At 40.9% G+C, this 12,630-nt stretch overlaps 1 protein-coding gene across 3 annotated transcripts in view; it reads right to left on the bottom strand.

Annotated features, from left to right (window-relative positions):
- Positions 1–3,765: 3,765 nt before the first annotated feature.
- The window catches only part of FAM171A1 (family with sequence similarity 171 member A1), a 96,637-nt gene continuing 87,772 nt past the window's right edge, over positions 3,766–12,630 (bottom strand). Inside the window, exons 6-8 of one of the 3 annotated variants that reach the window (XM_074574581.1) lie at positions 10,261–10,377; positions 7,672–7,786; positions 3,766–7,024 (exon numbers count right to left, since the gene is read on the bottom strand). In XM_074574581.1, the coding sequence (XP_074430682.1) occupies positions 5,323–7,024; positions 7,672–7,786; positions 10,261–10,377 (1,934 nt within the window). In that variant the 3' untranslated portion in view covers positions 3,766–5,322. The remainder of the gene's footprint in view (positions 7,025–7,671; positions 7,787–10,260; positions 10,378–12,630) is intronic. The other 2 variants (XM_074574580.1, XM_074574579.1) reach the window with 2 other exon arrangements.

Below are 12,630 nucleotides of genomic sequence, written 5' to 3'. Positions count from 1 at the left end.
TTACTTTGGCATTGTTTGATGTTGAAATGCTTAAATTGGTGTTTAAGCCAGCTTTTATATTAAATGCATTTATATACATACATGTGGATGTGCATGCATGCACACATACGGATACAAACACATCCATTTATGTAGGTATACTTTGCTGATTTCAAGGAATAAAAGACCCATACAACTCTCAAAAGAAAAACACTCCTCGTATGGGGGAACATGGCTGTCTCGTTCTGCTTCCTTCATTGTTATTGTGTATTTGATATAGGATTACAAGGTGTTAAATTCAAGGTAGAGCTAATGGCATAGGCACAAAGAGGCAGATAGCTTGAAAAAGATCACCCTCACCAACACCTAAAAATAGCTTTACTGAAATGTCATTGGCGTGTCACCTTGTATGTCCCATTGATGTTGGCCTCACAGCATGGCACAAAACTGAAGATGGGATCAGGGGGTCGGGTTTATAGAAGGGACATTCCCTGAAGACAGGGGAGAGGGAAGCCAGGACCCATAGCCTCTCTCATCCTCATCTCCAGGGACAGAGGACACTGGGAGAAAGGCCCAGCCCTTAGCGTGCAGGTAAGGGTAAGATGTGGGCAAGTCTTCTGCTGTGTTACTTTCTTTTCATAAACATTTTCCAGAGTTTGAGATGGGGTTCCAGACTCTATTGACGGAAGACTTCCAGAAGAAATGTCCAGGGAACAGAACCTCCCTGCACTGCATTGTGGTGCCTCTGCCCCAGCCAGCGCTGCAAGCTCCAGCGTAAGAGTAGGACAATAATGGGTTTCTACCCAGGGAGAGGAGAAGCTCAGGGGCCAGCACTGCTGGGAGTGTGCTCGTGAATATCTGGTGAGGGCTGGGGAGAAGACAGTCCTGAGGCAGCAACGCTAAGGGTTTTTAAAACTCCCTACAACCACTAAATCACCAAAACCCTTTCAAATCCAATGCTTAAAACAGGAGCCCTTCAAAATAATTTCTTCCAGCTTTGATGCCCAACAGCTCTTGCAGCAGGACCGGCCATTCCCTTGAAAGTGGGATTTCCCATCCCACGGCAGGATCTCAAGCACCATTTCCTGCCTCTGTAATATAAATACAAAACTGGCAGGGCCATTCCGTAGTTGGGTGTATTCAGGAGTCCGTATCTCCAGTCATGTGAACACAAAGTCCTTCTCTCCACTATTACAAAAATGAACTGTAAACAAGTGTTTCGTTTGTACCTCCCTGTTGTCATCACATTTTCCTTCCCTGTGGCTGTCCGTTTCCAAGGCCAAAGAGCTCATCCCAGCCCATGGAACAGGCAAATGAGCGTGTACTCCCTCCATACAGGGCCCCCAAGGAGAATTCGTCTGAAGATTGAAGCTTGTTATAGCACAGTACCACTTTAAATTATCACTAGGCTGTAACCTGGGGCATGGGGCATGGTAGCATCCATCCACTACATCCCTGGGCTTGGTCAAACGAGAGGAATGTCAGTTTGCTTTTCTAAAATATGTGGGCGGCAGGTGTTTTTTGAATCGGTGCTGACCTTTGGGTCTCTTAACATTTGAAATTTTTAAAGTTGGAATATCTGCCACCTGGTGGTGAACTGTTTCTCTGTACATACTGCATATAAAACACGTTATAATTTCAATACAAGCACAGTTTATAACTCCAATAACACCAGTAGGCAGCTGGCACAAGCTCATCACGTGCTTCCTGGACCAGCTGTGAGTCCAAGTGCAGAGGTCCCCGTCAGCTTGGGGAGACCTTGCCCAGCATCTCAGCTGGGGCTGTATTCAGCTCCTAACATCTCCATCCATATCAAAAGGCACCATCTCTGGTGGTAGCATAGTCTGTTCAAGTGTAAATGTGCCTGTTTTCTCTCAGCTCGTGAATGACACCTTGGTTTTAGATTAAAATAAAGTTAAAACAATATTAACTACTAATTATTTTAAAAGTTGAGAAAAATAAGAGTATCTCAATTATTATTATTTTCCTGTTCCTCTGCTTACAGACATATGTAAGCTGGCTGGTTCAGTGCCTAACCTTACTCGTATTATATATAAATATATATATATGGTATATGAGATATACCCACATTATATAAATATGGTATATACGATATATATAATATGATGATATATCCTATAGCATGATAGATATTTTCATGATACCATGGTATTTTCATGATATGTCTGATATTTTCATTTCCAGGCTACAGTCCATTTGGAATTGGAGCTTTGGGTAGATGAGTAAGCAGCAGCAAAGTGCCATTTTCAGATTAGAGGAGCATTTTTTTACGTTACTTGTGTAATTCCAACTGGTAAACCGACACCAGGTACTGTCTTCTATTTGACAGTAATAACAGAAAGGGTAGCTAGTTCTTTTTAGCACTAACCCTCTGGTATCCACAGGTTATTAGCTTGCAAAATGCGGCACCTGGTCTCTTATCACTTAACTAAAGTACTTGTTTTATTGATGTGCTTTTCTTTTAGGAAGAAACAGTAGCAGTTAGTATGTTTGATCATAAAATATTGCTGCTCCTTTGGAAACGGACAGCCACAGGGAAGGAAAATGTGATGACAATGGGGAGGTACAAACGAAACACTTGTTTACAGTTCATTTTTGTAATAGTGGAGAGAAGGACTTTGTGTTCACATGACTGGAGATACGGACTCCTGAATACACCCAACTGCGGAATGGCCCTGCCAGTTTTGTATTTATATTACAGAGGCAGGAAATGGTGCTTGAGATCCTGCCGTGGGATGGGAAATCCCACTTTCAAGGGAATGGCCGGTCCTGCTGCAAGAGCTGTTGGGCATCAAAGCTGGAAGAAATTATTTTGAAGGGCTCCTGTTTTAAGCATTGGATTTGAAAGGGTTTTGGTGATTTAGTGGTTGTAGGGAGTTTTAAAAACCGTTAGCGTTGCTGCCTCAGGACTGTCTTCTCCCCAGCCCTCACCAGATATTCACGAGCACACTCCCAGCAGTGCTGGCCCCTGAGCTTCTCCTCTCCCTGGGTAGAAACCCATTACTGTCCTACTCTTACGCTGGAGCTTGCAGCGCTGGCTGGGGCAGAGGCACCACAATGCAGTGCAGGGAGGTTCTGTTCCCTGGACATTTCTTCTGGAAGTCTTCCGTCAATAGAGTCTGGAACCCCATCTCAAACTCTGGAAAATCTTTATGAAAAGAAAGTAACACAGCAGAAGACTTGCCCACATCTTACCCTTACCTGCACGCTAAGGGCTGGGCCTTTCTCCCAGTGTCTCCTGCCCCTGGAGATGAGAGGCTACGGGTCCTGACTTCCCTGTCCCCTATCTGGAACACATGTGATGACTAAAACATAACTTACTGCTGATACGGCGATTTCAATATTTAATGCACTCCACAAATATTATTTTAGGTTTCTTTTATGACTTACACCACTTCCAAACATGAATTAAAGCAAAACAGAGGTGATGTGGCTTTGTGGATGGAGAGTAGCACTGGACTGGGAACTAGAAAATCAGGATTCAGTTCCTGGCTTGAGCCCAGACTCCCAGTAAGACATTCAGTAAGACGGAAATTACAACACTGGCCTCCTAAGAAAACTCTGAAATCTACTGAAAAAAAGAGCAATGAACCTGAGTCAGGGCTTATTATTATAAATTAAATAGGAACCATATAACACTTCCTCTTGTCACTTTAGAGATTACATAATAATTAACTTTATTAAGCATGACTTGTGCTAATATTGCGTAAAAATAATTGAATGAAAGGTGATAAACTGAATGTATATGAGGGGTTCCACAAGAGTGGAAGTCACATTCTTTCTCTTCTTTGAACCCAATTAATGAAGAAGTGAGAAGTGTGCAATAAGTGTAAGCACCCACAGAAATCTCAGAAATAAAACTGGTCCCACAGGAAGCGTGACTCCACAGAGAATTTTGGTGATACCAGGATTTCATTTCCAAAGTCTTCAGTGATGCCCAAGCAAATAGTTACGTATTTATCAAGACAGGGAGGATGCTTTTCTGAAAAGGGGTCTAAGTTTCAGCATTTGAAGTTCATGAGACCTGCGTAAGAAAGTGTGTTAGTAAGTCACACAAGCATAAATATACACAGCAAAAGTGAAACCAAAGTATTTTTCTTATTAAATAATATAAAATAATGTGATGACCACCAACAGAGGAAAAAATCCACAAAGATATTTTTTGCAATTTATTTTCAATTATAATTTTTGGATAACCAAGCAGCTCTGTATGGAGAAAGCACAGAAGAGTAATTCTGGCACTTTTGGATAGTACATTATTAATTTTTTTTTTCAAAATTTTTCTAGACACATTCAGTCCACTTGCTCGGTCTATAGTCCATTTTATATGAGCGTGATTAGCTCATATGATTCCAGAGGAAACTAACAATATATACAGTCAATGAAACTATCTTCTTGGCTACTCTGGGCCCTTTAAAATGTCTTCTAAGTCTATCCTGGCTAAACAGAATCCACAATATACATGATAGCTACAGAATACACTGTATTGAAATGAGAAATGCTCAGCACAAAATGGGACTCTTGGCATGCAGCTTAAAATAAAAGGTAGAAGTTCAGAAGTTTATAAAATCCCAAATGGGGTCAATTAAAAGGAGTTAGCAAAAGAAGGGACTGTTCATTGTTACTGTAAAAAAGGCACTTTGAGTAAATGGGACCAGAATTGGAGGAATCTTAGTCGACACAAAGTTCAGTTTGGTTTCATAAAAAGGCTTCAATGCTAAGGGATGCTACTCAAGTTTCCTGCAGTTTTACATTAAAATAAATTGCTGAGTAGTTTATAATAAAGGACATAAAATGTTTACAACCAACTTGTAAAATTAAGAAAAGCATAGTATAAGCAAAATATTACTAAAAGCAGCAATGCATAGCCTTTCATTGAGATAATGCACAATTTTGGACACCACGTGTCAAACTCTTGTTTTTAAGATACTTTCAGTAGCATTATCAACATAAAATTGGCCTACAAAACAAAAGCTTTACCAGCTCCCATTCATAAGGAGATTGAGGTCATAAACCAACCAAAACAATTTGTCAGTATTTTCAACATCCTGGATGACCAATATCAAGTATATGGAATAACAACCACACTCTTTGTTCAGCTATCTCACTTGAGGCAGCTGTTAAATCAGAGGAATGATTTTAATTCTTTTCTAACATTTACACAGTAATGCATTTAAGTTCTTTCAAATGTTGCTCACCACAGTTTGTTTTTCTCTTTTCTCTCCACAACAAAAAAAAAAGAAAAAAAAAAAATCAAGCACTTCCACAGAAAGAATATTTGGCAATTTTATACTCCACTGAATGGTGGATTTTCACAATAGCTCACTTTAGATTGAAAGTCATTAGTGGTCTTTCCTCTCGTTTCTGCCAAGGACTCTTCTTATCTTCGCCTTGGTCGTCTTCCTCGTCCTCCTCATCCTCCTCATCATCTTGAACTGATGTTCCGTGTTCAGGACTAGTTAATGGCTCTGGTTTGGTATCCACAGTTCTTGTTTCCTCCTGCAGGCTGGGCAGCTGCACACCACTTCTCTTACTAGTGCCTTCTAGTAGGCATCGTATAGCATTGTCCTCAGGGCTACAAACTGCTGTTCCACACTCGCTGCCACTTTGGTCCATATCATCCAAGTACACAAGTTGTGTGTAAGCTGTGCTATCTGAAACCTTCCGCTCTCTCTGCTGGTGTTCCTGCACTGGTGGGTGACTCTGTGGCACAGACAGATGATCTCCTCTTCCCTTTCGGGCAGATTTTGGTTCATTCATGTCAACACCAGAGTCCAAACTGGCATCGTTACTCCCATTCCTACCAGCTCTTTGGAGATCAATGTATGAATGTCTAACGTGAGCATTTGAACGTCCATCTAGAGAAACAAACCATGCTCGAGGGTGAGGCAGTGGCTTTCCACCTCCTAATTCCATCAAAGCCTTTTCTGTAAGAAGCTGCACTTCGCTATTCATTTGAGCCAGGGATGCATCATTAAGTGAGGCAGGAATGGAAATAGATTCAGACATGGAAGCGTTTTGTTGACTCCACTCAGCTGCACCTGCATCTTGCAAATGTTGCTGAGATATTGCTTGGGATGCTAACTGTTGGGGCTGCAGCTGTTGGGGGGGGTGTGGGAAAAGCCGTGCATGAGGGTTAGGAAGCTCAGCCTGCAGTCTTTCTATATCAATCTGCTGGTCAGCTGGGACAACCAGTGGCTGGCTAACGAAAGGGTGTTCTCCCGGCAATTTCATGTAATGACCTGGGATGACCAATGCGGGCAAAACTTTTCTGTAAACACTGTCATTGACTTGGTCAACAGAATTGCAGCAGATTAACTGACCTGGTCGAGGGAAAGACGTAGGTCTTTCAAGGTGATCAACTGAACGAGACATCATACAATCAGTAGGTCTGCAGTCCAGCAGCTCTTTTTCAGGGGCCGAAGGTGTGGGGTATATTTGTTCCTGAATATTGTATTTACTTCCAGTAGCAATATGGTTCATAGATACTTGAATTTCTCTCTCTTGCTTTTCAAATAAAGGCTGAGACAACATAGCATTGTAACTTCTCCTATACTCATCTTTGATAGGGGACTCATAGCCTTCAGCTGTTTCTGTAGATTTTCTTGGCTTTAAAGGAAAACTATCTGCTGATTTGTGGTAGTCTTTTCTTAGAGACCCGCTGGGAGTCAGGTCATCCAAGGAAATTCTGCTCTTGTCTTTCTCCTTGTCAGAGAGCAGTTCCTCTCGGGAGCTGAACTCCTGGGAAGTACTGAATGAGTGTTTGAGCATAGGTGTATGCATATCTGCTTCTCCACTAGGTGATACCATCTCCATGTGGACAGCACTGATCAATTCCTTTGCACCTGAGTTTTCAGTGTGTCCATTGCTAGCAACAGACAGCCCGCCAGGAAATTCTGACTCGCGACGTGAAAATATTAAATTTATATGGGACATAGAGGTTGCTTGATCCTTCTTAGAAGTGTCCAGTGCTGTGGAAAGTTGCAGTTTCTTATGATGCTGACGTGGTCTTAAACATTTTCTTCTATAAAAGCCGGTAACAAAAGAAGTTACACATTTATGACTGTTGTACACAGAAACAAGAACAGCAAGTGTGTCTTAATGGGAGATTTTTAAGCAGTGATTAATATTAGGGGAATTGAGCTTTTATTACATAACCTAACAATTAAAAGCTTATCCCAGCAGTGAAGATAAAATTAAAGAATAACTAATGTCAATTGGGAAATGTCTCAACCACCAATTACAAATCAGAGCAAATGTCTGGAGGAGGCAAATACAAAATCACTCATTAATATACACTTGCTGATATAAGTTTAACATTCATTTTAATGCGACTAATAGAAAGATCCCTTCAAATGCGTGACCGGTACAAGGACAGAGGTCTTGGACCTATGCCTATGTTTGTTCTAGAACATCTTACAAGGAAAACACAGGTACAGGTGCATGTGATTCATTCAACTACCATCCCACCAAAGGCAGGAATTGTATCTGCTGCATATAACCATGAACACAGGACATTTGATCTCACTGTTTCTTTCTTCTTCAAGTGCTTGCTTGTTTTTTTCTACCCCCCGAAGTAAAAATGTTTCAATACAAAAACTTCTAATTTCGTGAGCACAAAAAAGCTTCTATTTCCAACATGAGCTAAGTAACCAGGATGGTGAATCTTACCTGCAATAATACAAAAGCAGACACAGCAAGACTAGAAGTATGAGAGCCATCCCTCCTAAAATTGCCAAAAGAAACATTGTGTGATAGCTGGTAATGTCGTGTGTTACAACGGGACCTGGAAGGCCAGAAAAGAGAATTTAGACCTGTAACAACCTGCAAATAGGAAGAGGAACAACATTTAAACAAAGAGAGGGACATCTTCCCTTGTTATGAGGATGCTAAGTGAGCAACACTGCCGCATGTAGCCCTGGTGCCTATTGAGTAGACCATCTCTGGAGAAGGGAGCAAGTTGTGGAGAAAGCATGGGCTGGTTTTCATGACTGCAAGTCCAACTAGATCATTCTGTGGAAAAGCAGTTAGTTTCAATGGGATCATGCATCAGGGAATGCTGCCTTCCAGGTCCTGATGCCGACACAGTGCGCCAAAGCTCTCATCCCTGGAGAAAGGCTATCACAGCATCTTCCAGCACTATAATGCATGTAGCAGCATTGTGGCCAACAACTTCTCTTTAACAACATTTGTGTTGCTTTGCACTAAACAGTACATACAGTGCAGTACAGGATTCATTGGAAGATGTGCTGGTGCTCTTTAGTCTAGACCAAGCCAAGCCAAGCCAAGCAGATCTTCAGTAGCTTTAAAAAACACGCCACTAGTGAAACAGTGTTGTAACTCCAGGTTTCAGTAATGCTTAGTAAATATTCTAACATACAGAGGAATGCACACATGTGCACAGCATCTGTTCACAATTATGCACGTGTAACCCTCTTGGTTTGTAAAATCCATACCAGGATTTTGAAATAAAAGCGCAAATTTTCATCTGCAGGCAAGGAGGTACAGCACGAGCTGACAGAGTAACATGCATGTACTGTGAAGGACAGCAAACTTGGCCAACATTAAGGTTCTAGACCATGAGGTCTGTAAAACCTCGCCTGTGGATCTTGAGTGGTCTGTAGAGCCACTGCTAGGAATACGAAGCCAATTTTTGACCATTTTTTGAGATAAGGAATCAAATAGATTCAATGAGGAGATAAAATAGGCAAAAAGACATTAACTTGATTAAAAATAACATCCAGTATATTGCATTTGGGAAATCTAAATATTTATACATTCTGTCCCGCTACTACCTTTACATAATTGATTGATACTGTTGCTTCAAGACATTAAGCAAAAAGGAGAAGAGATAAATCACTCGAATTTTTCATGAAAATGTTGTTCCCACTGCAACACAGTTTTAGGAGCCTAGATCTAGCCCTCAGAAAGAAAGAAAAGTAGAAAACAAGCAGAGATTCTGCCACACAAGTTGAACTGCAAGGACAAATCAGCCTTCTCCTGTTAAGAGTTACAGGCCCAATTTCGTGACTGGTGTAACTTGCAGTCTGGGACAGAGCTCTACTGGGAAACACTTGGCTCAGTCACTTAAAGTACATTTTGTAAAATTCTATTAAATTCAATATGATAGTCTATTCAGATCTGCACCTGCATCTAAACTGTGTTCAACCACGGATCAGCTGAATATTTCAGCAGTTTCATTTAATATAACCTTAAATAAAAAGCTTGCGTAAGGTATAACACAGCAAAAAACCCAAATGCTCTGCATATCACGGAACACCTTCACAGCATATATAAGCAGACTTTTAAAAACAGTCCTCCCGTTAAGAGTTTGTTTTGTTGGTTAGATATAGTTTATTTAGCTTGCACTGCCAAGGCAAGAATGTTTTCATTCCTACTGTATTTGCTTTTCATCCAGAAAACCTAATAAAGAAAATCTGTAAGAGAAGGAGTTTTTTGTTTGATCGATTGGCTCTTTTATACACAGAGGTATCTCTGATTATTGGTGGCTGAAAAACTAATACTAAGAAATCTGAGGCAGCCACAGACAGAAAAAAGTAAGGGCAAGCTGCAACATTAATAATCTCCACAGGCACAGAAGTGCGTATAATGCCTAGTTCAAAGTGATTTTCTACAATGATGCCAAGAGGCTTGCAGATGGCAACCAGTCCGCTCATCTACCAATGCCACTCTGCTAATACACTTCCCAGGGCGTCTACGCTAAGTTATTCGTGGTGTGAATTAATCAGTCACCAAGGCGATGCAAAGCATAAGTCGGAGCGCAATGGGCATCTTCAGTTTAAAAGAAAAAAACGTTACAGTCAATCAATCCGTTAGTAAATGTCTAACCCAGGATGATGTTGGTCTTAGGTGAATCCATTTCTTTGGGAGTTTCTGTACAGAAACTTCACAGCACATATTTTTCCACCTGCCGGAACACCAATACATTGATGTTAAAACTCCCCTCAGTTTCTAGCAATGGCTCTACCAGGCAGTGGTGACATAAATGCATCAAAGCAGGAACACTTTAAGAAGTTTCTCATTGAAATGGCTCAAGAGATTTTGAGCACAAGGGTTGCCCCCCCCCACCAATCCCCAAAAGATTTTAGCCCTTTACTTTCAGATTTCTGTTTTCTAATAATCCATTATTGATCAAGCTGTGGCATCTCAGATGAGGTCATTCTGAAAAATATAAATGTTATATATGAATAAATAATTACTCAATGCTGGGAATATCAATAAAATTCAATTCCATCGTACCTGGGATAGTAGGTGACATAGCTGCAACCCAGTAGCCCAGCTGAGGTGCAATATAAGTCCAAGTCAACTGATTTCCTTCTTGTTGTACAAGGCCCAAACTACTCTTCAGCCATGTCCCTGTAAATAAAAAGGTTGTAGGAAGGTGTTACAGATAAACCCACACCTTCCTCTGCAAAGAAGTGGAAAAGCAAAAAGTATCGAAACCCATGGATGTGCTGTAGGGGTTGTGTGCATTGCTGTGGAAGTGGGAGGTGGTGCCTTTTGGTTACTCGCATCTGAGGGCTCCCACAAGCAATCATCCCCATGGCGTTCTCAGAAGCTTTGTACACAAAACCCATTTAAGATTAAATACAACTCATAAAGCTTCAAAAAGCATTAAAGAAAATAATTAGAATGATTAAATAATAGATTCCTCTTTTTTGAAGGACTCTCCTGAAGCTGATTATATGTAGACAGCCCACTTCAAAACTGTATTTGAAGAGATATCTTATCTCCCGGACCACACTTGAGTTCTGCACATCACCCTTCTATCAGCTCTGTCTGTCAACTTCTGGAAGACTGAAGAAAATAATTCCTCAAAATCTTGGTTTTCCTATAGAAGGTTATGAATGCTACTGCCTATAAGTGTATAATTAAGTTGCACCATCACTTTGATTCATCAACGTTAGTCATTCAGAATATGTATACATCTGGGAATACTGTTTGGTAATGGATGATGAGGTTTTTAAAGCATGTTTCTCAAAGGAAATATAATAGATTTTTCAGAATTATCAAATGATCACTTCAAAATAAGTAAGACCGACAATTTTAAAGCCCTGTGTTTAAATTAACAAAACTCTTTTAAATTGTCCAGATTGACAATCTGTTGAGAGCTGTTCTATTTGCAGATACATTTTGTTGCAAGAATTGGGCTATGACAAACCTTTACAACTGAACCAGCTGTTTGCCTTTTTGTAATTCATTAAGACCTCAGGTTCTGGGCCTGTACGAGAGAAAATTCACCTTAGTTTCTGATATATTAAATGTCCAGTCTTGGATGTTTAATATCTACAGATTGTAGACGGCTTCCATTTTCTTCTCTTCGAAAGAAACACAGGATTGCTCTACTATGCGCTGCTGAGAATTAAATAATCAGATTACAGGTAACAGATCCCGCTCGTGGGTCTGTGTGAGTGGTTAGCCCGGCAGAGAAGAGGAGCTTCGCTGGCCTGGACACTGAGAGCAGTCGCTGGGAAGCCCCCCATGGCACCAAGTGGTGTTTCCCAAAGCTGCAGTCCTGGCTTGGCATCACCAGTGGGTGCTGTGACAGAGGGCATTAACTCACTAGGGAGGTTCTTCACAGGCTTTGGTGGCCACTAGGTATGGCTGATGGTCGTACAGAAAAGGCACAAACCCCTCTGCACTGCTGTAGCGCAGCGCTGTATTCTGTGCAAAAAAGGGGGGTCAGAATGCTGCATTTACCTTACTCAGCCTCAAATGCTTGCTTTAAAGGCAAGTTGCATCTCGTACTTGCGATTTCCTTTCCTTTAAATAGGCTCCCGCATGTAATTCCCCAAACAATGCTTTTCATCAGATGTCGCTCAGGACTAAGCACGAGCATTTGTGGATGAGAGTCGTCTGCACACTTAGCAGCGAGGGCAGAACACAGAGAAGAGATGCTGCTGCTGTTTTCATTTTTTAATACCACTGAGATCCTGACGATTATCCATCTGTGCAAACCCTGTACATATGAGAATGGTTTTTCTGAGTATTTATTTCCTCTCTACTACTGATTTTTCACCCTTAAAGTCCACCACCTTTGGCTAATAATAAACCCATCAGAATATAGTGAAAGGTTTAGAAAAATACATGTTTGAGAGGATTTCTAGATCTAGGTGACTATTATTGCCAGATAGTGACTCTGTATTTGCAACCAAACTGAATTTGTGGGAAACAGCCGAAAGGAATTACTGACATAATTTTGAGTTTTCCAAGTGTCATTTCCAGACCGTACAGAGTAGCAATAACCTGTTATTTCATAAATAAAGTCACACAAGACAAGTAATTTTGATTCATAGTACCAAAAGGACTAAAATCTGTGTACACGGATTTGCACATATGGCATCCTTAACTGTCATATCAGAACACCCTGGTGTAGTCATTAGTTTACTTCTTTTAGGGAAACATTATCAGGAAGAATAGAATTGAATTGTCCACAGCTATGTGTGAAGTTTCTGGAAAAACTTGGAAAAAGTAGATTCATTTTCTCCACCAAGACACCACTATCCCTTCAGATTTTCTACCTGTCTGCTTTTGGGGAAGATATCATACTAATAACCCTGAACCACAAGGTGAAAGATAGCCCATAGGGTCAAAAACTGCTTCTATCTT

This window comes from Larus michahellis, chromosome 2 (assembly GCF_964199755.1).
Source record: "Larus michahellis chromosome 2, bLarMic1.1, whole genome shotgun sequence".
NCBI lineage: Eukaryota > Metazoa > Chordata > Aves > Charadriiformes > Laridae > Larus > Larus michahellis.
This window is presented reverse-complemented; position numbering and strand designations above follow the sequence as displayed.